The 25,894-nt window shown below is 58.5% G+C and overlaps 2 protein-coding genes and 1 non-coding gene across 5 annotated transcripts; 1 reads left to right on the forward strand and 2 right to left on the reverse strand.

Moving 5' to 3' along the window:
- Positions 1–907: 907 nt before the first annotated feature.
- On the forward strand, positions 908–5,090 carry LOC138816352 (uncharacterized). Its single transcript, XM_070006072.1, has 4 exons — positions 908–938; positions 2,162–2,424; positions 3,065–4,085; positions 4,525–5,090. The coding sequence occupies exons 1-4, from the start codon at positions 908–910 to the stop codon at positions 5,088–5,090; spliced, it is 1,881 nt and encodes a 626-aa protein (XP_069862173.1).
- Positions 5,091–5,688: 598 nt separating this feature from the next.
- On the reverse strand, positions 5,689–25,503 carry Tulp3 (TUB like protein 3). 3 transcript variants are annotated; one of them, XM_070006056.1, is made up of 11 exons: positions 25,394–25,503; positions 14,546–14,597; positions 13,445–13,604; positions 12,938–13,105; positions 12,481–12,614; positions 11,261–11,458; positions 10,923–11,035; positions 10,260–10,374; positions 9,210–9,308; positions 8,497–8,668; positions 5,689–7,542 (listed from the first exon to the last, which is right to left on the reverse strand). In XM_070006056.1, the coding sequence occupies exons 1-11, from the start codon at positions 25,432–25,434 to the stop codon at positions 7,409–7,411; spliced, it is 1,386 nt and encodes a 461-aa protein (XP_069862157.1). In that variant the 5' UTR covers positions 25,435–25,503; the 3' UTR covers positions 5,689–7,408. The 3 variants fall into 3 exon arrangements, with proteins under 3 accessions (XP_069862157.1, XP_069862158.1, XP_069862156.1); XM_070006057.1 differs by lacking the exon at positions 25,394–25,503 and adding an exon at positions 15,398–15,804; XM_070006055.1 differs by lacking the exon at positions 25,394–25,503 and having other exon boundaries at positions 14,546–15,370.
- Trnaa-agc (transfer RNA alanine (anticodon AGC)) lies at positions 17,060–17,131 on the reverse strand. The gene has a single exon. It is a non-coding gene; the product is annotated as a tRNA-Ala (tRNA).
- Positions 25,504–25,894: the final 391 nt, after the last annotated feature.

Genomic DNA, 25,894 nt, shown 5'->3' on the forward strand with positions numbered 1-25,894 from the left:
TCAGGGACAGCACCCAGGCCCTGAGTTCAAGCCCCGGGACCGACAACAAAAATCACCTAACGAGAGTAGGGACAGGAAGGGGAAGAAGGGAGAATGAAGGAAGGGGTGATATTAACCAAGAAGCAGTGCTCAGAACCTGACATGGACCTGCGACCCCTTTGTACAGCTCCTCAATGATAATTTCTAAAAAAGCTGGAAGTGGTGGTTGTGGCTCAAGTGGTAGAGCACCAGGCTTGAGTCAAATAAAAAAGCCAAGTAAGAGCACAAGGCCCTGAGTTCAAGCCTCAGTAGTGACACAAAAACAAACAAAAATCAGCAGGAGATGCTGTGTGCCCTTCCCTCTGTCCTGCCACCTCTCTGAGCCCCAAGCCCGTAGCTGGGGGGTAGCTGGAGGTGGCTGCGGAGGTGGGGTGCAGGGGTGGAGGGGGGGGCTCTGGCACCTCCCCCCGCAGGACAGGTCGCAGAACACAAAGGGAAGAGCATGAATTCCACCCGTCATGCCATCCTAAGCGAGTTTAACATCAGGGTGCGCAACTGAGCTGGGCAAGGCAGAAATGAGACCTCTCAGGACAAAGGGAACCCCCACACCCCCAGCTGACACTACGGGGGTCTCCTGCCCGCCCCAATCCGGGTTTGCTGATCACACATGAGGAGCAGGCAAAGGATCTCACATGGTGTCGGGAGACTCAAAACCCGCTGGCGCTGGACAGCACCCAGCCCCAGCCCCAGCTCTGAGGAAAACAGAGCAGCCAGGCCCCGGGTCTCCTGCAGCCTGTAAGTCCTGCTCCTGGAGAAGCAGAAATCAAGAGGATCGTGGTTTGAGGCGCGATCCCATCTCAAGTAATAAAACTGGTCACGGAGACACATCCCTGTCACCGGGCCGTGAAGTGTAAATAGGGAGTCGTAAATGGCAGCCGTGGCAGCTCCATGGTCCCGCGGTGATGGAGGAAGGGCTGATGCCCGCGCCCCAGGCCCCTCCCCTCCTGTGGGGCAGGGTCACCCGGTCACTCAAGGGCTGCGAGGGACAGATCTCACCGCAGGGGAGACTGAGGCACAAGAGAGTCCCAGCCCTCCCTCCGCTGCGGGCAAGACGGAGGAGAGGAAGAGGGAGGAGGTGGGGGGGGAGGGAGAAGGAAGAGGGAAGAGGGGAGGAGGAGAAGGAGGGGAGAAAGGAGGAGGAGAAGGAGGAGGAGGAGGAGAAGAGGAGGAGGAGAAGGAGAGGAGGAGGAGGAGAAGGAGGGGGGGAGGAGGAGGAGGAGGGGGGGAGGAGGAGGAGGAGGGGAGGAGGAGGAGGAGAAAAGGAGGAAGAGGAGGAGGAGAGGAGGAGGGGAGGAGGAGGAGGAGGAGGAAGGAGAAGAGAGAAGGAGGAAGAAGAGGAGGAGGAAGAAGAAGAGGAGGAGGAGGAGGAGGAGGAGGAGGAGGAGGAGAAGGAGGAGGAAAAGGAGAGGAGGAGGAGGAGGGGAGGAGGAGGAGAAGAAAAGAGGAGAGGAGAGGGAGAAGAGAGGAGAAGAGGAGGAGAGGGAGAGGAGGAGAGGGAGAAGAGGAGGAGGAACAGGAGGAGAAGGAGGAAGAGAAGCAGGAGGAGGTGGAGAAGAGGAGGAGGAGAGGAGGGGGGCAGGAGGAGGAGGACAAGCAGGAAGAGAAGGGAGGGAAGAAGAGGAGGAAAAATACTAATAGTTTAGGGCTGAGAGTGCGCCAGTGCTTGTTGGTGGGTTCAAGACAGTGCACCTTGGAAGTGGCGCTGTGGCTCAAGTGGTAGAGCGCTTGCCCTGAGCTGAAGAGCTGAGGGACAGCGCCCAGGCCCAGAGTTCAAGCCCCACGACCACCAAAAAAAAAAAAAGAGAGAGAAGACAGTGTACCTTTTCTGCCAGTCCCAGGGCTTGAATCCAGGTCCCCCCCCCCCCCCGCTGCCTCTGGGTCAGTTTGGGGTTGTTTGTTTTGCTCTAGGCTGGTGCTCTACTACTTCAGCCCAGCCCCATGGCTGGCTTTTGCGTGCTTTATTCGAGGTAAGAGCCTTAAGAACTTCCCTGCCCAGGCTGGCTTTGAACCTCCAATCCTTGGATCCCGCGGCCTGGGGAATGGGCTCGGATGACAGGTGTGCGGCGAGGGCGTCTTTAGAGGGGGGGGGTTCTTCCCCTTGACTGCTGGGGTCCCCTCCGAGGACAGCTGAACCCGGCCTCCCCACGGGGAGGAGGACGCCAGTGTGAGGCCGAGGGCGACACACACCACACAGACCGCACCCGCCAACGAAAACAAAACCACGACGGCAAAAACACCCCGGGGGGCATAGCTGAAGTGGGAGAGCACCTGCCCGCAGCCCCGGGCCCAGCGGAGACCCCAGTCCCACCAGTCAGACCAGTCAGATACCCAGCAACGCCCCGGGCAATTGCCATTTCAAAGAACCTCCTGCGGGTGGCGGGTAGGGTAGGGTCTCTCCCGGTCTCTCTGTCCCAGTCTCTCGGTCTCTCCCCCCCCCTCCCCTCCTCCTGCGGGTAGGGTTTCTGTCTCTGTCTGTCTCTCTGTCTCTGTCTGTCTCTCCTCTGTCTCTCTGTGTTTCTCAGTCTCTGTCTGTGTCTCTGTCTGTGTCTCAGTCTCTGTCTCTGTGTCTGTCTCTCAGTCTCTAAGTCTCTAAGTCTCTGTCTGTCTGTGTCTGTGTCTCTCTGTCTCTCTCTCTCCTCTGTCTGTGTCTCTGTCTGTATGTGTGTGTGTCTCTCTCTCAGTCTCTCTGTCTCTCTGTCTGTCTCTGTGTCTGTCTCTCAGTCTGTCTCTCTGTCTCTGTGTGTGTCTGTGTCTCTCTGTCTCTCTCTCCTCTGTCTGTCTCTGTGTCTGTCTCTCAGTCTCTGTCTCTGTCTGTCTCTTTGTATGTGTCTGTGTCTCTCTCCTCTGTCTCTCTGTGTCTCTCTCTTTGTCTCTGTCTGTCTGTCTGTCTCTGTCTGTCTCTCTGTACGTCTGTGTCTCTCTGTCTCTCTCTCTCCTCTGTCTCTCTGTGTCTCTCTCTTTGTCTCTGTCTGTCTGTCTGTCTCTGTCTCCCCCCCCTCCCCCGGGGTGGGGGACCCTCCCGCAGCCTTCCCCGAACGCGGCCGGGCCGGCGCAGGGTCCCCGCACCTCCTCCGCCCCGCGCGGGGCCCCGCGTCTGGTCGGGGACCCTTCCCGCCGGCGGTGCGCGCGCGCTCGGGTCCGTCCACACGTGCGGGAACACACGGGTCCGTGCGCTCGGGCCGGGGCCGCGGCGGCGCCCCGAGACGGCGGGCGGGAAGGGGGCGTGGGCGCCGCCACCCGGGCCCGGGCTCCCCGCAGGCCCGCGCCCCGCGCCACCCCGGACCCCCGCAGGCCCCGGCCCTCCCCCCGCCACCCCGGACCCCCGCAGGCCCCGGCCCTCCCCCCGCCACCCCGGACCCCCGCAGGCCCCGCCGGCCCTCCCCCCGCCACCCCGGACCCCCGCAGGCCGTGCGCCCCGCGCCACCCCGGACCCCCGCAGGCCCCGGCCCTCCCCCCGCCACCCCGGACCCCCGCAGGCCCGCGCCCCGCGCCACCCCGGACCCCCGCAGGCCCCGGCCCTCCCCCCGCCACCCCGGACCCCCGCAGGCCCGCGCCCCGCGCCACCCCGGACCCCCGCAGGCCCCGGCCCTCCCCCGCCACCCCGGACCCCCGCAGGCCCCGGCCCTCCCCCCGCCACCCCGGACCCCCGCAGGCCCCGCCGGCCCTCCCCCCGCCACCCCGGACCCCCGCAGGCCCCGGCCCTCCCCCCGCCACCCCGGGACCCCCGCAGGCCGTGCGCCCCCCGCCACCCCGGGACCCCGCAGGCCCCGGCCCTCCCCCCGCCACCCCGGGACCCCCGCAGGCCGTGCGCCCCGCGCCACCCCGGGCCCGCGCCCCCCAGACTCACCGGGGCGGGTCCCGCACGGGACGGCCGGCCGGGCGCGGCGCGGACCCCGGGGAGCGCGGCGAGCGGCGCCCCGCGCCTCCGGATCCCGGGACCGACCGCCCCGGCGGGCGGCGCGGGGCGCGGCGGGGCGGGTCTCACCTGGCGGGGCGCGGGGCCCTCGGCACCCCGAGCCGGGAGCGGGCGGGGAGCCGGCTGGAATGTGCGGAATGAGGGCTGGAATGAGATGCGCGCAGCTGGGGCGGAGGGCGGGAGCCGCGGGACCGGGGAGCGCCGGCCGGGTCACCCGCACCTCGGGGAGGGCCGGCGTCGGGGCGGGGCGGGGCCTCCGCGGGGCGGGGCCTCCGCGGGGCGGGGCCTCCGCGGGGCGGGGCCTCCGCGGGGCGGGGCCTCCGCGGGGCGGGGCCTCCGCGGGGCGGGGCCTCCGCGGGGCGGGGCCGCCTGTACGGACGTCGGCTCCTGAGTGGGCGCGCCCTTGTCTCGCCTGTCCGAGACGTGGGTGGGGCCAGTCTATGAAATGGGCGTGGCCTTGTCTAGTCTGTCTAAAAGGGGGTGGGGCATTCTGTGGAATGGGCGTGGCCTTGTCCAGCCTCTCCTAGAGGTGGGACGTTCTGTGGAATGGGCGTGGTCTCGTCGGACAGGCTGTGGGCGGGGCCGTCGGGGACTGGGCGGGGCGCGCAGGCCGTTCCCTTGGCCCACGCCCGCCCCTGTGACCCGGACGCGGGGCCCCCGGCGCCCCCACGCTCGGCGCACACGCGCCGTGCCTCGGCTCTTCCCGCCCCCCACGTCCCGCGCGTCTCCGGCCGGGGGTCAGGGGCGGGCGCACAGGAAGCGCCGCTCCCTTCCCCGGGGCTGGCTCGGGGGCTCCGGGAAGCAGGCGCTCCGGCCCGGGCCGCACCGGGGACTCGGCCGGAGCCAGGCCCGGACCCCGACCGCACCCCGGGGACCGGACCCCGACCGCACCCCGGGGACCGGACCCCGACCACACCCCGACCACACCCCGACCACACCCCGGGGACCGGACCCCGACCACACCCCGACCACACCCCGGGGACCGGACCCCGACCACACCCCGACCGGACCCCGGGGCCGGACCCCGACCACACCCCGACCGGACCCCGGGGCCGGACCCCGACCAGACCCCGACCGGACCCCGGGGCCGGGCCTCTCGCCTCGCGGGGCCGGGGCGGAGTGCGGGAATAAATAGCAACATGACCGGGCCGGTATTTAAAGCCCGGGCTCCACGCCGGGCGCGTCCCGGAGGTGACCGGCCGGGCCGGGCCCCGGGAGAGGCGGGTGCCGAAGCCTGCGCCCCCACCGGCTCGGCCGCGGGGCCCCCTGGATCCCGGGGAGCCCTGGCCCCGCGGCTCCCGGCGCGCGTCCTCCCACGCGCGGGCCCCGGGGCGCGGGGACCCGGCCGCAGCCCGCCTCTAGGTGGGGCCCGGAAGCCCCGGGCCCGGGGAAGCTCGTTTGGATCTCCTCCAGGCTGACAGGAAAGTCTCCGCCATCCTTTCTCTTTCTTGTCCTTTCTCTTTCTTTGCCGCGGGGCCTGAAGGTGGGGCCTGGGCGCCGCCCTCGAGCTCCAGCCCCGGGCCGGGGCTCCACCTCTGCGCCCCCGGGATTCACTGGAGATCAGAGCCTCCCGGGCTCTCCTGCCCAGGCTGGCTTCGAACTGCGATCTTCAGAGCTCAGCCTCCTGAGTGGCTGGCATTGTAGGTGTGAGCCACCAGCGCCCGCCGCGCTTACTGGAGAACGACTGGGGCCGGGTGAAGGACGGACCCACTCCAAGGCGGCACGTGTGTATATAAATCAAATTTTATTTCCATAGCATACAAAAGGTATAAATAATGATTTCTGCAGAACCAATCACCTGTCTCTGCAAGCACAACGTCGGGGAAGTGGGGTGACTGCTCCCTGCGGGGGGGGGGGGGGGACGAGCAGGAAGCACAGGTCAGGCCCAGCCCCCAGCTGCCCACTGCCCCCCCCCCCCCCCCGCCCCTGCCCGGTGCTGGGAATGAGGCAAGTGGGCAGCTTTGTGCTTGTGGCTTCAGAGGATCAGGGCGGCGGCAGCAGACAGGGGGTGATTCGGGCTTCAGGGCACTTGGATAAAGAAGGCACTTATGGAGGAGCAAGCCTGAGGAAGTGGACAGCCAGGCAGGCGGGGCTGGCCCGGCCCCCCTGGCGTCCCATGGCTGTGCACTGCCGGGTGAGGCGGTGGGCAGAGGGCCAGGCCATCGAGCTTCTCGAGTTCGGGTACACTAGGGGTCTGGGGAAGAGTGCTCCCACGCGGAATGCCTGAGGAGCCTCGGCACGTTGGATGATGGTGACGCGTGACCCGTGCAGCGTGGCCAGGGCCACGTGACCCCAGGGCCCAAAGCAGGGTGCAGGTGTGCAAGGCCAATCTGCCAGCTGAGGCTCAGGACTGGGACAAAAATCTCGCGTGGACGTTCCCCATCCTTCCTGGTGTGCAGGCGTTTGGTCTCCCCACAGGGCGGGGGGGAGGGTCCCCTGAATAGTGAGTGCTTTGGGCCTAACCCAAAACAGGCGATTAAGACAATCAAATGTTTGTCACGGATCACGCATGGCCACAGCCTCCTTTGCTGACATGGGTGTCCTTCCCCCCACGTGTCTTGGGGGACAGGAGGACGGGGACATGGTGGGGGGGGGTTAAGCCTTCCCGAATTCATGCGGTGAAGCAAGTCTGGCTGTCTCCTAGTGTGGTGCGGGTGGGCTGGGCAGCAGGATTCAGTCCGTTGTGGGCACTTGAAATGGACAGACTTTGGGCTGCTCAGTGCCAATGGCAGGTGACACTCAAGGCCTGTGGTGGGCACAGCGAGGGCCACCCGGGGGGACAGCGAATGAGCATCTCAAGATTGAACGGGAAGATGGCGGTTCCCGAGACTGGCCCGGTCTCCATGGCCAGCACCCAGGCCCACCTGGAAGATGCTGGTGTGCGTGCGTGCGTGTGCGCACACACATGTAGTGTACGTGAAGGTGAGGGGCTTCACACCTGACGCAGGGCCAGCCAGGGAGGGCCCCGCTGGCCACATGGGGCCTGCCCGCCGGCTTTGTAAATAAAGTTTTATTGGAACACCGCCGTGTTCATTCATTCCTGCATGGGTTGCTTGTGGCTGCTGCTGCCCGACAAAGGCAGATGTGCACATCTGGGATAGGCACTATCCGGCCGCTAAAGGCAACGCTTGCCCTGAGGACTACAGGCTCTTCAGACCCTCTCTGGAAAGGACTCCAGGACTGAATCCTAAGAATCTGAATCACCTCCCTGTTCAGCGCTCCCAGTGGAGCCGGGGGGCCTTGAACTCAGGCCCTTGCGTGTAGAAGGCAAGCCCTCAAACCACTGAGCTACAGCCCCGGCTGTGGGAATCTCCCCCCAACTAGACAAGAAGAAGCTCTCAGCGCTCCCGTCTCTCTTTCAGGCTGACCCTGATCCCTGCCAGTCTTTGGAGTCCAGAGAGGGTGTGTGTGCCCCCGCGTAGCGGCACGCACGCGCAGCACCCACGGGCGTCCTCATTCGCACGCCAGCTTGCTGTCGAAGCTGGACAGGCCGATGGCGAAGGCTTGCAGCGCGCACAGCGGGTAGCTGTAGTCCAGCGTGAACACGTCCTCCGCCACGCGGCCGAACTGCATGACTATGTAGTCAGCTGCGGACAGGAGCGGCAAGGGCGTCAGGCGGGAAAGGCGCCCCGGGTACAGGACACACGGCTCCCCCGAGCAGGCCGAGCGGCCATGGGACTCCTTAGAAGTAGCAATGGGGGGCAGTGGTACAAGCCTGTCGCCTGGGAGATGGAGAGCGGGAGGCTGCCCCTTGGGCAGGGAAGTTCGAGACCCCATCTCAACCAACGACTGGGCACAGTGCACCATGCTCGTCACCCCCAGCAGCTCGGGAGGCCCAAGGAGGAGGATCACAGACCAGGCACAAAGGGAAGCCTACCAGATGACAGCAAAATAACCAGCGCAAGAGGGGCTGGAGGCCTGGCTCAGTGGTAGCGCACCCGCCTGGCAGGTGCGAAACCCTGAGTTTAATCCCCAACCCAGAGACAGAGACAGGAGCAGCGCAGCGTATATGCAAGAGAGGGAGGGCGGGGAGGGGAGAGGAACGGGGAGAGGAGGAGAAATTGCAAAATATGAAACTTAATGAACTCATATGCAGGGAGGTGGGGGGGCAGGGGAAACAGAGAAGGGGGGCATTATCCAACGCCTGACTTACAAAATCGGAACCCCTCAATATCCACGTTAACGAAAGCAATGGACGTGTGTTTTGAAACACAGGGCACGTGCGTCTGGGGCTGGTGTGGTCTATCTACGATCCCGGCACTCAGGAGACTGAGGCAGGCAGACGCGAGCGTGCGGCAGCCTGAGCTAGGCAGCAAGTTCGAGACCCGCGGCAGCCCCGCGGCAGGCCTGGCCTGGGCAAGCAAGTTCCCGACTGAGTGAAGGCAGAAGAGTCTAGAACGGCAGCTTGGATGCACTCCAGGGCCAGAGCCCACGGTCTCCTGCGTGCACGTGGGCCCGGCCAGCCCCCGTCTCCCGAGGGCACGCTCACTTCCGGCTCGGGGACGTACCTCGGCCCCCCCCCACGCCCTGCCGCCACTCACGGTCGTTCCCGTGGACAATCTGGAAGTTCTTCACGGAGGCCTGCGTGACGCGGCCGTGGAAGTTGAGCACGTAGGACTGCGTGTCGTCGTTCCACACCGGGGCCTTGTTGTGCAGCTCGATCAGGTTCTCCATGGCTTTGTTCTGCCACTTGGACAGCAAGCTCTCGTGGTCCTGCGGGAGGAAGCCACACGTGTGGACATCTGCGCGTGCGCACCGCGGCCCACAGGGAAGACCACAAGCCAGCCACGGGCACACGAGTCAGCGTGTGTGTGTGTGTGTGTGTGAGTGTGTTCATTCCCAGCACAGGAGTGGCAACCCCCAGCAATAGTGCTCAATCCTGGGTTTGGTCTATTTTTGCCACTTTGGGTTTTTGGTGGGTTTTCTGGTCAATTGTGGGACTTGAACTCAGGGCCTGGGCGCTGTCCCTGAGGTCTTTTGCTCAAGGTGAGTGCTCTACCGCTTTGAGCCACAGTGCCAGTTTTTGAGTGGTTGATTAAGAGTCTCACAGGGACTTTTCTGCCCCGGCTGGCTTCAAACCTCGATCCTCAGAACTCTGCCTCCTGAGCAGCCGGGATTCCAGGCGTGAGCACCGGTGCCAGCCTGTCCCGAGGTCGTACAGCAATGGTCTCGTGAAGGAGCGTGTGGCACACTCTGGGACTTCCTCGTGTCATAGCACAGTCACTCACGGTCCTTGCGGAGTGTTCTTACTTACATTCCGTGGCCGGAACGGGATCCGCTCGTGGTTCAGATTCATCCCAGGAATGATCACGGACATCTTCCTGGGGCCTTTAAATCCAAGTACGTTTGTTTCCTGGAAGACACAGGAAGGAAAGAAGCCGGGTTCCGGTCGCATGTGAGGCTTTCTTAGGGGTGCAAAAGGTTGGCGGAGCCAAAAGCACCAACAGTGTTTTCTGACTTTGCTCCAGGTTAGACAGGAAGGGCGAATGGACACTAGGAAGCCAGGCACAGCGGCGTGGCCCCCAGCCCTGAAGCGGGGAGACAGAGGCAGACGAACCCCTGGAGCCCAAGAGTTTGGCACCGCCTAGCCGCACAGTGAGACCCTGGCAAACATATCAGGAGCCAGGTATGGCAGCGCATGGCTGTGATCCCGGAACCGGAGGGAGGCTGAGGCAGGAGGCTGAAACGTTCTGAGGCCAACTTAGGGTATACAATGGGATCCTGTCTCAAACAAACAAAAACAAAACAAAACCAAAGAAAGGAAGTGAGGGAGGAAAATTGATTTTGTTGGTTGGTTTGTTTGGCTCAGAGGTAAGGAAGGTTTACTAAATTACGTTCATGAAGAAAAAGGAAGGAAGAGAAAAAGCAAGAAACAGTACCAAAAAAATGAAAAATAAAGCCGGGCACCAGTGGCTCACGCCTGTCATCCTAGCTACTCAGGCTGAGAGCTGAAGATTGTAGTTCAAAGCCAGCCCCAGCAAGAAAGTCCATGAGACTCTGATCTCCAATAAACCGCCAGAAAACCAGAAGTGGCGCTGTGGCTCAAGTGGCAGAGTGCCAGTCTTGAGCTGAAGAGCTGAGGGACAGCGCCCAGTCCCTGAGTTCAAGCCCCAGGACTGACTAAAAAAATAAATAACGACATCTAGCAACAGCTCACAGACAATTCAACCGTGAGTCTGGAGAAAATGATGCCAGCTGTAGTAACCTGGAAGGGAACTGGGTTAGAGGACTGCGGGGGGGGGGGGGGGAATGGAGAGGGACAGAGGGAAGAGAGGCGGGAAGAGGGAAGGGATGGGGTCCTTACGTAGCAGATGGCCGCCAGCTCCTGTCGGGTGTGGGCCTTCTCCACCAGCCCTTGGGCCTTGACCGGGTTGACTCCGTGGTCGTACACAGTGAACTTGGTCCCCATGAGGTTGGATCTAGCGTCAGGGGAAGAGGCCAGCAAAACACTCAGTATGTGTGTGTCTAGGAAAGAGGAGAAGCGAGAGAAACGGCCGCCTCTTCTCCGAAGCCTCCGCCGCCCGCCTACTGCAAATGCTCCCGCCATAAGGAGCCTTGGTTTCCTTTAACGTTTTCTTCCTGAGGCTTGAACTGGGGGACTGGGCGCTGTCTCTGACCTAGTTTTTGTGTTTTCTTTTCTGGTCGGTCGTGGGGCTTGAACTCTGGGCCTGGGCGCTGTCCCTCAGCTCTTCAGCTCAAGGCTGGCGCTCTACCCCTTGAGCCACAGCGCCACTTCCGATTATCTGGTGGTTTATTGGCGGTGAGAGTCCTGTAGACTTTCCTGCCCCGGCTGGCTTTGAACTGCGATCCACAGATCTTGGCTGAGTACTTAGGGAGACAGGCGTGAGCCACCACGCTTGAGTGCATCTGTTCATTGTGCGATGACCGCAGGCGGACATGCTAACTGCATGTCAGCACCCAGGAGGGATGGGATGGCGTGTTGGGGGTGGGGGAGGGGGGCTCCCACCTGAGCTTGCCTACGTAACTCTCCCCTTCACGAGACAGATCCGTGGGATCAATGGAGATCAGGTAGTTGGATGTTTTGCTCTTTTTCCGCTTCCTACCCGCAAGGAGAAACACCTGGAAAAGAGGGGTCGCGTGTCCATTGGTGAAGCCCACGGACCTGTGCCAGTCCCTCCACAATCTAACCTTCCGCTCTGGATCCCCCATTTCCAACCCCTTGACACCCCACAGTTCATCAGCAGGGGTGCAGGGTGGGCTGTGGGGGGGAGCGCTTGCCCAGCCTGTGGGTGGAGGTGAGGAGGGGGGGGAGGGGCCCCCCCCACGGAACACCAGGCCCCGCACCTTGCGGCTCTCATCCTTCTCCAGGTGCATGTAGTAGGTGGGGAAGAGGCCGCGGTCCATCCCTTTCTTGTCCCTGGTGATGCGGCACTTGACCGTGACGCCCCGCGGGGCGGGGCTGTAGGCGAAGTCCTCCAAGTTCTCCACCTCCCCCAGCTGCAGCTCAGCCTGCGGGGCTGCGGAACCGGAAGCGCCCGGGTCCTGACGGCACAGTCGCGGGGGAACAAGGGAAACACGCGTAAAGGACTCACCCCCGAGACGTCAGCCGCCCGGAAGAGGAGACTCTGAACAGTCAGATGAGGGCGTGGGTGCTGGGACTCAGCAAGGAGCCAAGTTCAGAAACAGGGATCGATGGGCTGGGAAGGTGGCAAAGGGGCAGAGCGCTGGCCTGGCATGCAGGAAGCCCTGGGTTCGATTCTTCAATACCACATACACAGAAAAAAACCGCAAGTGGAGCTGTGGCTCGAGTGGGAGAGCACTAGCCTTGAGAAAAAGCAGCTCAGAGACGGTGCCCAGGCCCTGAGTTCAAGCCCCAGGACTGGCAAAAAAATAAATTTAAAAAATAAGCTGGGCACCGGTGGCTCACACCTGGAATCCTCACGACTTAGGAGGCTGAGATCTGAGGATTGCAGTTCAAAGCCAGACCAGGCAGGAAAGTCTGCGAGACTCTGATCTCCAATAAACCACCAGGAAACCAGAAGTGGCGCTGTGGCTCAAGCGGTAGAGTACTCACTTTGAGCTGAAGAGCTGAGGGACAGCGCCCAGGCCGAGTTCAAGCCCCACAACCGACATACATACATACATAAATAAATAAATAAATAAATAAATAAATAAATAAATAAATAAATAAATAAATGCCAGGCACCACTGGCTCATACCTGTAATCCTAGCTACTCAGGAGGCTGAGTTCCAAAGAATACAGTATAAAGCCAGCCTGGGCAGAAAAGTCTGTGAGACTCTTCAATGAACCACAAAGGCTTAAGCCTTGAGAGAAAAAGTTCAAGGAGAGTGCCCAGGCCCTGAGTTCAAGGCCCACGACAGGCACAAAAATTAACATCAAAACATCTAGCATTATAATAGCTACTCCAAGACGGAAATTCTAGAAGTCAGAGACGTTAAGTCTAAATGTGAACGTGTATTTGGAAGTGGTATTTAAACACCAAAGGCACGGCTCCGGCAATAGGGACAGTAGCTCCAAAGCGAGAAGCGTCAGGAGCACACACCGAGGCTGGCTCTGGTGAGGACGCAGAGCTGGGTCTCTCCCTTTCTGAGTGTGGTGACTGGAACCCTGTTTTCTTCCCTTCTTCCTCCTCACCATCGGACTCCTCCTCGTCGAAGTTCAAACTACTGGAGATACCTGGCAGCCAAGGAGATACTGTCAACACCCACCGCCGCCACTTCCAAAACATCCTAACTAGGAGCTGGGCGCTGTGGCTCACGCCTGTAATCCTAGCTCCTCAGGAGGCTGAGATCTGAGGATCATGATTTGAGGCCAGCTGGGCCAAGAAAGTCATTGAGACTCTTATCTCCAATGAACCAAAAAAAAAAAAAAAAAGCTGGGAGTTGTGGCGCAAGTGGTAGAGCACTAGCCTGGAGCACAAAAGGTCAGGGGCAGTGTCCAGGCCCTGGGTTCAAGCCCCAAGATGGATACAGAAAAAGAAAAACGCTGGCCAGACTCACCGTGCTTCTGCAGGATCTCCTGCAGGTCTGGCTTGGGCGAAGCGCTCTCCTCGTTCACACTGCCTTCTGTGTCTTCGTCGGGGGTGGAAGAGCTCACGGAGAGCACGTGCACTCTGCTTTCTGACTCGGGAACCTCTGGTTTCAGGAAGGCGGCTGGCCCATCAATGCCTAGGACGCCAAAGAGAAAGGAGAGTGTGTTTTGTTGTTGTTGTTGTTTTGTGGATCGTTGGGCTTGAACTCGGGGCCTGGGCGCTGTCCCTCAGCTCTTCAGCTCAAGGCGAGCGCTCTACCCTTTGAGCCACAGCGCCACTTCTAGCTTTGCTGCTTATGTGGTGCTGAGGAATCGAACCCAGGGCCTCATGCATGCGAGGCGAGCACTCTACCACTGAGCCACCTGCCCAGCCCCTGCGAGAAGGGGCGTGGCTTCAAGGCCCCGCCCTCTCGGTCCCACATGACCCCTCCAGCTAGCCAGCCCCGGTGAAGACCCCCCCCAGCCTCGGTGCCCACCGTGGAGGACCACGTCGTGGTGCAGGATCTGAGGTCCCACCAGGGGCGTCTGCTCCTCGCTCCCCCTGGGCTTCAGCCTGCGGAGCCGGGCCTCGGGGTTGGGCTGCACCATGAGGGGCTCCAGGCGCTTCTTCCTCTGCTTCTTCTCCAGCAGCGCCCTCTAGGGGAGAGATGGGGCACTGCGGTCAGGAACCTAGTCACTGACTCTGACCTGAGTTCAAGTCCCAGCACTGAAACACAAGGAGCACTTAACTCTTCCTCAGTGTTCCTAAAGGGGTTGGGTTGAAGCTACGGAATGAGACCCTTGGCCTAGAGAGAGAGAAAAGCCAGCAAGATCACTTGTTGGGGCTAACAGTAACCGTTCGGAAGCTGGAATTGTTTTAAGGAGAAAAGGATACAGGAGAGGGATGGCGGGGACGGGGTTGCGGGCAAGCAGCGTACACAGCAGGACTTGTCAAAAAGCCCCCTAGTATATCTAATGTGTGCGCTGGTGGCTCCCGCCTTATCTCCCAGCTACTCAGGAGGCTGAGATCTGAGGATCACGGTTCAAAGCCAGCCCGGGCGGGAGAGTCTGTGAGACTCTGATCTCTAAGGAACCACCAAAAAGCCACAAGTGGAGCTGTGGCTTAAGTGGTAGAGTACTTGCCTTGAACAAAAGAGCTCAGAGACAGCGCCTAGGCCCTGAGTTCAAGCCTCAGGACCAATACCAAAAAAAAAAAAAAAAAAAAAAAAAAATCCTACTAACTTCCGTGAGATCCCAGGAACAGGAGTGGAAGTTTTACACTGGAATGCACGCACGGAGGACGTCGTCTCTAAGGAGGACGGGTACGCATGGGCAGCCCCACACACAGGGAGGTGTTTCCACCAGGATCCTGTTCCCACCCCAGGAATCAACCTTCTCCCCCACAGGTAGCATGGAGATGGACTCAGAGGTGAACTCGGGGCAGGTGTAGCTCAGGCTGGGACTTGCCTAGCGCGCACAAGGCCCTGGGTTTGGTTTCTTCTGTATAAGGGGAAGAAAAGCCAAGTAACTCAAGTGGACCGCAGGCAAGTGGGAAGAGACAGAACTACAGAACCGTTGGGAGCGAACCCGTGGAGCACCTGATTGTCCAGTCGCAGCTGGCGAAGCCTCAGAGACTCATCTTCAAAGGCACTGTGGCAAAAACAAAAGCAAGAGACGCAAAGATGAGAAAATAAAATCATTCTCAAGCCTTGTCACCGAGGGAGGGCTGGATGAAGGGACAAAATATATTAACCTGGGAGACTGGGAGATGATGGGCTGTGTGTGTGTGTGTGTGTGCGTGTGTGTGTGTGTGTGTGTGTGTGTGTGTGTGTGAACTCAGGGCCTGAGCATCGTCCCTCAGCTCTTCAGCTGAAGGTGGGCGCTCTACCACTTGAGCCACAGCACCACTTCTGGTTTTCTGGTGGTTCTTTGGAGATCAGAGTCTCACAGACTTTCCTGGCTTTGAACCACAATCCTCATATCTCAGCCTCCTGAGTAGCTAGATTGACAGGTGTGAGCCACCGACGCCTGGCTAATAATGAAACCTTGGAAAGCATGTTACATGTTGCTCAGTGTATTGATTTTAAAAGACCAGAATCAACACGGCAGGCAGGAAGAGCATCCTTGCAGTTTCTGCCCAGCCCAGAAGACTCCCCACTGGTACCAAGACCAGCCTTGGGAGATGCCCGCTTATTTGGTGCTGCCCAAGCGTCTCCACCACCGTCACTCAAGCTGACAGACCCGGGCAGACATCGGATCACTCCTGCCTGAGACTCTGACACTGGATCCTACAGGCCCTGCTCAGTAGAGACCACGGTGTTCACAGGACCCTGCTCTCCTTTACGCCTGGGGAAACGGAGACACATCTGCAAGGCAGGATGAAGAGGTACACACTAGTTGCGGCCTGTGATCCACTGCACTAAAACAGAGGAGACACCCCTGGGGCTCACCTGTAATCCCAGCACTCGGGAAGAAAGGCTGAGGCAGCAGGATCTCAAGTTTGAGGCCTGCCGAGTCTCAAACCAAGGTTGGGCACAGTGGCTCCTGCCTATAATCCCAGCAGCCTCGTAGGAGCAGGAAGGCAGATCGAGGTTCTGAACACAAGACCCTATTAGAAAAATAACTAGAGCAAAAAATCCAAGCCTCAGCAGGCCCCTCTCCTCCAGAGAAATGACAATGACACTTCCAAGTTGTAACCAGAGTTCTGGCCCATTAGGAGCTGGTGAGGATGTGAGCCCATGGCAAACGGTAGCGGTCACTCCTGTCACCAGCTCTACAGCAGGGGTGAAGCCGTGAGGTCTGAGAAGACTGAAGGAAGGTACACGGAGGCTCTCCAGGAGGCCGGACACCTCCTCACCCTCGCCTGTCCTTCCCGGCTACTCTTTTTTTTTTTTTGGTCGGTAGTGGGACTTGAACTCTGGGCCTGGGCGCTGTCCCTCAGCTCTTCAGCTCAAGGCGAGCGCTCTACCACTTGAGCTACAGCGCCACTTCCGGTTTTCTGGTGGTTTATTGGAGATAGGAGTCTCACGGTCTCTCCTGCCCGGGCTGGCTTTGAACCGCGATCCTCAGATCTCAGCCTCCTGAGTAGCTAGGATTACAGGCGTGAGCCACCAGCGCCCGGCATTTTCCCGGCTACTCTTGACCAACCAGCACCAGGCATGCCAGCTCTTCCTACTTCCAAATACACGTTCAAGACACCTTTGTCAGGGCTGGGAAGGTGGCTCAGTGGTAGAGCGCTCGCCTTGCGTGCATGAGGCCCTGGGTTCGATTCCTCAGCACCACACAAACAGAAAAAGCCAGAAGTGGTGCTGAGGCTCGAGTGGTAGAGCGCCAGCCTTGAGCTGAAGAGCTGAGGGACAGCGCCCAGGCCCAGAGTTCAAGCCCCAGGACTGGCAAAAAAAAAAAAAAAACCAATACTGCCAGAGGAACCCAGCCATGGCTAGAAATGATCGGGAGACCCCCACCCCTAAATGCACCCCCTGTTCTTTGCTACCCCTCCTTCCTGTATCATCCCAAGTTTTATGCCTTCCTACGGGAGGTTCAAGGGGGAAAAGTCAAGGGGGGGGCGCTTCAGGTCTCCCAGGGACAGACCCCAGAATCCTAGGGGAGAATGAAACAAGCCTGTGCAAAGTCAACAACGCCCTTGCAGACACCTGGAAGGTTCTGTGGTCGACTTGGAAACCCAAACCAACAATGAGCGGTGAGAATAAAACACACAGCCACGCGGCTCTCCTGGCTGGCTCTATTCTATTTTAAAACAACGCAGTGCTTCCTTGTGGATTGTTCGCTTACCGTAATAAAGCGAGCCACGAAAACCAAGGATCTGTAGGGACACACAACCAGGCTGGCTGGCCGTGTGGTTGCTTGGCCACGGCTGGCCACCCCCAGGAAGTCCACTTTCCTCCCTAATAAATGGGGGAATAATGGCCCCTCCCTCTCACAGCTAAGTGAGGGCCAATGGGAAGCCAGCAGGTACATGAAGGCACGAGACCACCCAGCCTTCCTCGCCACCATCCGTCTCTAGCACGGACAAGGGACAAGTCTGTCATCTGCCTGTCTCACGTTCTCATGAGGACATTTTTAAAAAATTACTTTTATTTATTTATTGTTTATGGGGAACCGAGGAATTGAACCCGGGGCCTCGTGCATGCTAGGCAAGCACTCTACCACTGAGCCACCTTCCCAGCGCCCATGGGGGTAACGTTTCATACGTCATGGAGTTATGTCAGGTTTGAATGGGGCCAGGGGTGGGGCTGGCTGGCAGGGGCGAGGCCCCGGCCCTCTCCCTCACCCTGGCACAAATAACCAGGTATGTGGTAATGTAATAATCAGGAGACACGTTAATAAGGGTAAGGGGCTTAGAACAGAACTAAGCCAATAGAAAGCCAACACTAAGCCTTTTCTTTTTTATGCTTTGTGGGGTAGAAGGGCTGGAGACTGCTTCCTGAGCACACCAGCCCAGCATCATGAAGTCTTTCCTGTCATTTTCTGAACCCCTCTGGTCTTGCCTATTTGTGTAAGGGTTAAAGATGTCCTTAGTGCTCCAAATGGCTTAGTTGATAAGAGCATCATCATTACTGAAACGTTTAAGAAAATCTTTGCGTGGACTAACGTGTCCTGCTAATTATAAAATAGAGGTGCTGACAACTCATCAAAAAGGGTGATTTTACTCTGACGTTTCTATAAAGAATTATCATGGATGCAGGGCTGGGAAGGTGGCTCAGTGGTAGAGCGCTTGCCTTGCATGCATGAGGCCCTGGGTTCGATTCCTCAGTACCACATAAGCAAAAAGAAAAAAGCTGGAAGTGGCGCTATGGCTCACGTAGTAGAGCGCTAGCCTTGAGCTGAAGAGCTGAGGGACAGCGCCCAGGCCCAGAGTTCAGGCCCCCCCGCCCCCCAAAAAAGCATTACCATGGATGAGCAGGTGGTAGATGAGCAGGAAGAAGCCCACAGCCCCTCCCCCTCACTCCTTCCCTCCAGCCTGTCCACCCCTCCCACTTCCATCATGTCTACTATTCTCCAAACTAAAACTGCTAATGGTAGGGGCTGGAGATTTAGCTCAGTGCTAGAGCCCTTGTCTAGCTTGCTCAAGGCCCTGGGTTTGCTCCTCAGCACTGAAATCAATCCATCAATCATCTTAATTGTCAAATCAGTCTCGTTGTCCTTTCATGTATTTCTCAAATACAAAAAAAAAAACAGGGCTGGGAAGGTGGCTCAGTGGTACAGTGCTTGCCTTGCATGCATGAGGCCCTGGGTTCAATTCCTCAGCACCATATAAGCAGAAAAAGCCGGAAGTGGCACTGTGGCTCCAGTGGTAGAGCGCTAGTCTTGATCTGCAGAGCACAAGGACAGCACCCAGGCCCAGAGTTCAGTCCCCATGACCGGCAAAAAAAAAAAAAAAAAAAAAAAAAAAAAAACCTTCAAATGGAATATAAAATTCTTAGTCACCAATGAATGCAAATGTATACTCGAGAGAAATTTACAAAATTGTTTTTATGCTTTGTGTGTGTGCATGCCAATCTAGTCTGGGGTCTTGAACTCAGGGCCTAGATGCTGTCCCTGAGCTGGTACACTACCACGTGAAATACAGCACTACTTCTGGCTTTTTTGGTTGTGCACTGGAGGTAAGTGTCTCTTGGAAGTTCCTGCCTGGGCTGGCTTTGAACCACCATCCATAGACTTCAGCCTCCTACGCAGCCAGGATTACAGGTGTGAGCTACTGACACAGCATCTAGCTATTATCTTACAAACAGGATTGTGAAGTAGTGCAACAGCCAAAGAGGATGGTGGTCATGGTAACTAACCAGGACTGGTTAGGATCCAGCGGAGACTGGTTAGGGCAAAGTACGTGCACAGCGCACCACCAGGCAGTGCTGCGGAAGACACGGGGGACACCGCTCCCAAGCTGTTCTGCTGGTCAGGGCTAGGCCAGCAGCCCCGGGCAGCAGCACTGCGACCCTGGCCAGGAAGGAAGGAACACAGCCCAAGCTATTTCCATGTCTGGAAATACCGCACAGGGAGCTGATATTGGCCTAGGGAAGGAAGAAGGAATCTGGGAGAGGAGCTCAGTTACATTGTGAATTCCACACCAATGTGAGCGCATCTTTAACAATACACCGCTGCAGAGGGGCACACGGGCTTTGTATGCACAAGGCCTGGATTCCATCCATCTCCAGCTGGGGACGGGACACACACACACACACACACACACACACTTGAGAACGTTAGGGTCCACAAATTCTACTAAGAATAATCACAAGCTAGGTACCTATGGCTCACACCTGTCATTCTAGCTACTCAGGAGGCTGACCTAGGAAGATCGCAGTTCCAAGCCCGGCTGGGAAGTCCATGACTTGTATCTCCAAGTAGCCAGCAAAAAGGTGGGGCGGAGCTGTGGCTCAAGTGGTAGAGCACCAGCACGGAGTTAAAAACCCAAGCAAGGGGGCATGAGGAACTGAGCTCAAGCCCCCGTACCAACACACACACACACACACACACACACACACACACACACACACACACACACACACACACACACACACACACACACACGCAGAATAAAATACAAAACTGCAATGCTGGCCCTGACTCTGGCTGATGTTGTCCAGGAGCGCTGTCTGGCAGTGATGGGCTGAGCGTGGCCTGGGTCTGAGTCACCATCGCCCACCACAGCGCCCCTGGCTGCTGTGCGTGCTCTAGGTGTTCTAGAAGGCTCTCAAACAGCTGCATTTTAAAAAGGAAGAAATAACTGGCCATTTGGTGGCCTTTGGTGTTGCTTTGTTTCTTGGGTGGTTTTTTGGGGGGGTTGTGTGTGTGGCTTTTTTCTTAGTGTATCTTAATTGTACCAAGGATTTCCACTATGATGTGTCCTAACACCCATGTAACCGTGGGCTATTTTTACAGGAGAAATCTGAAGCGGGTGCATTATCACGGTTAACAGGCATAGGATGTGCTCTGTGGCTGCTGGGGGAGGGAGGGCTCTCCAGGGAAGATCCATACCAAGTTACCCAGCCGGCCCGCCGGAGCTGGGGCCGGGGTGTCAGGAGGCACCCCACGCCTCTGGGAATTCTCTTGTCTTCACTACGCAGAGCAACTTCCAAAACAAAGCCTGGCTAGCGCCTCTGCTCCACGCCCGATCCAACGCCACGTGGCCAAGCAAAGTGATAAAGAAACTGGCCAGCATCAGCACTTGCTGACCTTCCCAGGACTGCTGGAGGGCTCCGGGTCTCCAACACAAGGATGCTTTAAAAAAAAAAATGGGCTGGGAAGGTGGCTCCGGGGTAGAGCGCTCGCCTCGCATGCATGAGGCCCTGGGTTCGATTCCTCAGCACCACAGAAGCAGAAAAAGCCAAAAATGGTGCAGTGGCTCAAGGGATAGAGTGCTTGCCTTGAACTGAAGAGCTGAGGGACAGCGCCCAGGCCCAGAGTTCAAGCCCCATGACCGGTAAAAACAAGAAAACAAAAACCAAAACAAAAGAAATGCCTGATAAATGAACTTTTTAATTTTTGTATGTGTCCATCCTGAACCAAGATCCAAGACGGCCAGGACGTAACTTCTAGATTGATTGACTGATTGATTGATTGATTGATTTAGGGGCCAGTCCTGAGGTTTAAACTCAGGACCTGGGCACTGTCCTTGAGCTTTTGTGCTCAATATCCAAAGCTCCACTTTAAGCTTTTTTTGTGGTAGGTTAGTGAACATGAAAAGTCTCCTGGACTTTCCTGTCCAGGCTGGCTTTGAACCTTGGAACCTTCGCTTCCTGAGTAGCTAAGATTACAGGTGTGAGCCACTGGTAAATCGTAGCATAGACAAATCACAGACAATGACTTTCTTACGTAATTCTAGGTCACAATATATTGGGAGGCACAATTTCACTTCCATGTCACTAACAGAGTGTGTGTGTGTGTGTGTGTGTGTGTGTGTGTGTGTGTGTGTGTGTGTGTGTGTGTGTGTGTGTGTGTGTGTGTGTGTGTGTGTGTGTGTGTGTGTGTGTGTGTGTGTGTGTGTGTGTGTGTGGTCTGTCTCTGGATCAAACCCAGGATCTTGCACATGCTAAACACACAGCCCACCACTCCTCCCCCCATCATCCCTAGGGAATCAACGTCAGAGGTCATGCAGCCTTTTTTCTTTTTTATCATTTGTGGGGCCTGAACTCTGGGCCTGGGCGCTGTCCCTCAGCTCTTCAGCTCAAGGCTGGCGCTCTACCACTTGAGCCACAGCGCCACTTCCGGCTGTTTGTTGCTTATGTGGTGCTGAGGAATCGAACCCAGGACCTCACGCACTCGAGGCCAGCACTCTACCACGGAGCCACCTTCCCACCCGGTCAGCTAGCCTTGACAGAGAGTTTCAGACTCCTCTCTACTTCCCGCTACGTCAATCTTCAGATATTGGAGAAATGTTTTATTTGCTTTGTGGGTGACAAATCTACCTAAAAACAGTCATGGGATTCCAAGAAAAACCACCACAGGAAACTGAAAACGAGCCTCAGAGTAAAATCTCTGTGTGTGTTTCTCATGGAAAGCATTACATACATGCCTGGGATTGGGAAGGGTCTGGCGAGCGAGCCCGAGACCCTCACTTCAAACCCCAGCACCATCCAAACCAAACAAAAACCCAGCAACTTCAAGGCAAAAAACCGAGCAAAAGACATCCAACTCCTTCTCAGATGAACAGGGTGGGGGACGGTCTGGTGACTCACACATTCCCTCTTTGATGTCAATTTTTAACATTAAAGAGCTGGCCTCTTCAGGGAGAAAAGGATAGGTTTTCAAATTATACCTTTAAGCTTCAGGCCCAGTAAAAACCATTTTGCTTCCTGGCCCTAATAGCAAAGCTTGCTCTGCTGGCACTCTACCGCTCGAGCCATGCCTCCAGTCCAGCATTTTGCTGGTTCCGTTGGAAATGAAATCTCAAAAACTGTTCTGCGCTGCCAGACACCGGTGGCTCAGGCCTGCAATCCTAGCTACTAAAGAGGCTCAGATCTGAGGATTACAGTTCAAAGCCAGCTTGGGCAGGAAGCTCCAGGAGACTCTTATCTACAATTAACCACTCAAAAACCAAAAGTAGAGATGTAATTCAAGTGACAGAGCACTAGCTTTGAGCACAAAATGCTCAGGGACAGTACACAGGCCCCGAGCTGGCCCCAGGACCAGCACAAAAACAAAAACAAGCAAAAATCTGTTCTGGCTGGGTGTTGGTGACTCACTCCTGTAATCCCAGCTACTCAGGAGGCTGAGGATCTCCATCAGAGACTTATCTCCAATTAACCAGTGGAAAATCAAGAAGGGGCGTTGTGGCTCAAAGTGGTTAAGAGTGCTGGCCTTGAGCAGAAAAGCATAGGGACAGCACCCAGGCCCCAAGTTCAGGCCCTATGACTGACCAAAAACAAACAAACAAACACAAAAACAAAAAACAGAATCTGTTCTGTCCTGGCTGGCTTTGAACTTGGTTCCTCCAAGTCGTAGCTTCCCGAATAGCTAAGAAATATTGTAATGAGCTACTGGCACCCAGTATCGATTTTGCCTCCAAAAAAAACAAACAAAAAAAAATGAATCAATCACATCAAATATCAAGTAACCAGAAAAATGTACTGTTTGTAATTCATTAAAAAAAAATAATACAACTGGGCTGGGAAGGTGGCTCAGTGGTAGAGCGCTTGCCTTGAATGCCTGAGGCCCTGGGTTCGATTCCTCAGCACCACATAAGCAAAAAGAAAAAAGCTGGAAGTGGCGCTGTGGCTCAAGTGGTAGAGCGCTAGCCTTGAGCTGAAGAGCTGAGGGACAGCGCCCAGGCCCAGAGTTCAGGCCCCACGACCGGACCCCCCCCCCCAAAAAAAGCACCCTAGGTGCCAATGGCTCACACCTGTTACCCTAGTGACTCAGGAGGCTGAAATCTGAGGATTGCAGTTCAAAGCCAGCTCAGGCAGGAAAGTCCGTGAGACTCATATCTCCAATAAACCACTCAGAAAACCTGAAGTGGTGCTGTGGCTCAAGTGGTAGAGTGCTGGCCTTGAGCAGAAGAGCTCAGGGACAGCCCAGGCCCAGAGTTCAAGCCCCACAAACAAACAAACAAAATAAAGGCACCCTATCCTCCCAAAAACCTGAGTGTCCACAACCAAACAGAGAGTGTGTGAACTCAACCTCAGAGATGCTGGTCATGCTTTGTGTCCCTTACCACTTCTATACCTATACTTAGATGGTTTCGAAACCATTAAGTACCAAATCATTTAAACTCAGCCTCAATCTGGGCTGGAATCATGACTCAAGTGGTAGAGCACCTGAGCAACTTGTGCAAGCCAACTGAGTGATTCTAAGCCCCAAGTGCAAATCCCAGAACCATGCTGTCTTTATAGACTCCTAACTATTCAGGAGGCTGTGATTTGAGGATCAAGGTTTGGAGCCAGCCAGGTAGACAAATTCTGGAGACTCATCTCCAATCAAATAGCAAAAAAGTCACTGAAGTGGTAGAGAACCAGCCCTGAGTGAAAAGTTGGTGCCGATCACCAAGCCCTGAGTTCAAGCAACAGTACAAAGCCAGTGTGGCTCATGCCTCCAAGCTGAGCTCTGAGGATCGCGGTTCAAAGCTACCCTGGACAAGAAAATCCTTGAGACTCTCTCTCTTATCTCCAGTTCAGTCACCAAGAAGCCAGAAGGGGGGTTGACGCTCCAGTCTTGAACAAAAAAAGCTAAAGAACAGCACTCAGGCCCTGAGTTCAAGCCCCAGTACAGACACTCACCCCATCCCCCCAAAAAACCAGAAAAATCAGCCAAAGCCCTTACCAAGCGTTTCTTTGCTGCGGTAATGGACTCGCGTATGAATGCAACGCGGACACAATGCCAAAGTTTTGAGTCAATGGTTTTTACACGGCTCCCCATTAACTTTTCATTAACCGAGCTAATTAAGCAAATGGACAGGCCGAGATTTCGGGTCAGTTTTCTTTCCCAGGTGCTCTCTGAAGCAGAGGTAGAAAAAAAGGGGGGGGAGGAAAAGGAAGAGGAGGAGGAGGAGAGGAAGGAGAGGGAGGAGAGGGAGGAGGAGGAGGAGAGGAGAGGAGAGAGAGGAGGAGGAGGAGAGGGAGGAGGAGAGGGAAGAGGAAGAGGAGGAGGAGGAGAGGAGAGAGAAAAGAAGAGGAGGAGGAGGAGAGGGAGGAGGAGAGGGAAGAGGAAGAGGAGGAGGAGAGGGAGGAGAGGGAGGAGGGGAGGAGAGGGAGGAGGAGAGGAGAGAGAGAGGAGGAGAGGGAAGAGGAAGAGGAGGAGGAGAAGGAGGAGGAGGAGAGGGAGGAGAGAGAGGAAGAGGAGGAAGAGGAAAGAAGGAGGAGGAGGAAGAAAGGAAGGAAGGAGGAAAGAGAGAGAGAGAGAGAGAGAGAGAGCGCTCCAGTAGAGGGAGGGTGTGGGCTTTCGGACATCAGACAAACCACCCGGAGTACGAACGGGAAAGCCGAGGGCGGGGCGGCGCGGAGAGGTGGTTATTAGTATTGGTAGTTACTGTTATTGTTAGTTATTGTTATTGTTAGCCTCCGAGCCGATCGGGGTGCTGCCTTTTTTTTTACCTCCGACTCAGCGCCGGCCCAGAGCAAAGTCAGACGAGCAAACGCCCAGACGCCCCCCCCACACCGGCCCCGGCGTCCTCCCCCCGCCCGCCCCGACCCCCCGGGCCCCCAGACGCCCCCAGCCCGGCCCCCCCCGGCCCCGACCCCCCGGGCCCCCAGACGCCCACCCCCCCCGCCCCGACCCCCCGGCCCCGACCCCCCGGGCCCCCAGACGCCCCCAGCCCGGCCCCCCCCGGCCCCGACCCCCCGGGCCCCCAGACGCCCCCAGCCCGGCCCCCCCCCCGGCCCCGACCCCCCGGGCCCCCAGACGCCCCCAGCCCGGCCCCCCCCCGGCTCCGATCCCCCCCGCCCCGCGCGCCCCCGAGGCCGGGCTGGGCGTGGGCTGGGGGTCCCCGCGGAGGCCGGGCTGGGCTGGGCTGGGGGTCCCCGCGGAGGCCGGGCTGGGCGTGGGCTGGGGGTCCCCGCGGAGGCCGGGCTGGGTGTGGGCTGGGGGTCCCCGCGGAGGCCGGGCTGGGCTGGGGGTCCCCGCGGAGGCCGGGCTGGGCTGGGGGTCCCCGCGGAGGCCGGGCTGGGCTGGGGGTCCCCGCGGAGGCCGGGCTGGGCTGGGCTGGGGGTCCCCGCGGAGGCCGGGCTGGGCTGGGCTGGGGGTCCCCGCGGAGGCCGGGCTGGGCGTGGGCTGGGGGTCCCCGCGGAGGCCGGGCTGGGCCGGGGGTCCCCGCGGAGGCCGGGCCGGGCTGGGGGTCCCCGCGGAGGCCGGGCTGCGCCCCGAGGCCCCGCGGCGGGCGGCACGGAAGGCCCGCGCTCCCGGGGCACAGCCGCCCCCCGCCCCGGCGCCCCCCGCCCCGGCCCCCGCCGCGGGGCCGCCCGTCCCCTGCCCTCCCTCCGCCGCCCGCTGACCTGTCCCCGCGCCGCCCCGGCCCGCAGTGCGACGCCTCCATGCCCGCCGCCCGCTCGCCCGTCAGCCCGCGGCGCCGCCGCTCCGGACGCCCGGCCGCCGCTTGCCCGAGTGGCACCTCTGGCTGGAAGTTGGGCTCCGCCCCCTGGCAACCACACCCCGCACTGTCGTCGTCCCTGATTGGTCCGTGTGCCAGACGCTTCCCTGTCATTGGCTGCTGAAGGCAGGAGAGGCGGGAGGGTTTCCAGAGTTGGGGGAGGGACTGCGGGAGGAAGCCGGGAGGCTAACGGCGCATGCGCCAAAGGCGGGGTCTGGCGAGGGTTAGAGAAAAGGGGCCGGGGGTGCCCGGGGCTGGGCTGGGGGTGAAGAGGGACGGCTGAGCCCCCCCCAGCACCCACACCCCGAGAGGCTGTCTGCCCCCCCTGCACGGAGGCCGCCCGCAGAGCTGCCAGGGTCTGCAGACCTCGCTTGGCCCGGGAGGCTTTGGGGGAACCACACGGGCA

The sequence above is a fragment of the Dipodomys merriami genome, unplaced genomic scaffold (genome assembly GCF_024711535.1).
Source record: "Dipodomys merriami isolate MVZ:Mamm:240054 unplaced genomic scaffold, mDipMer1.0.p SCAF_691, whole genome shotgun sequence".
Classification (NCBI taxonomy): Eukaryota; Metazoa; Chordata; class Mammalia; order Rodentia; family Heteromyidae; genus Dipodomys; species Dipodomys merriami.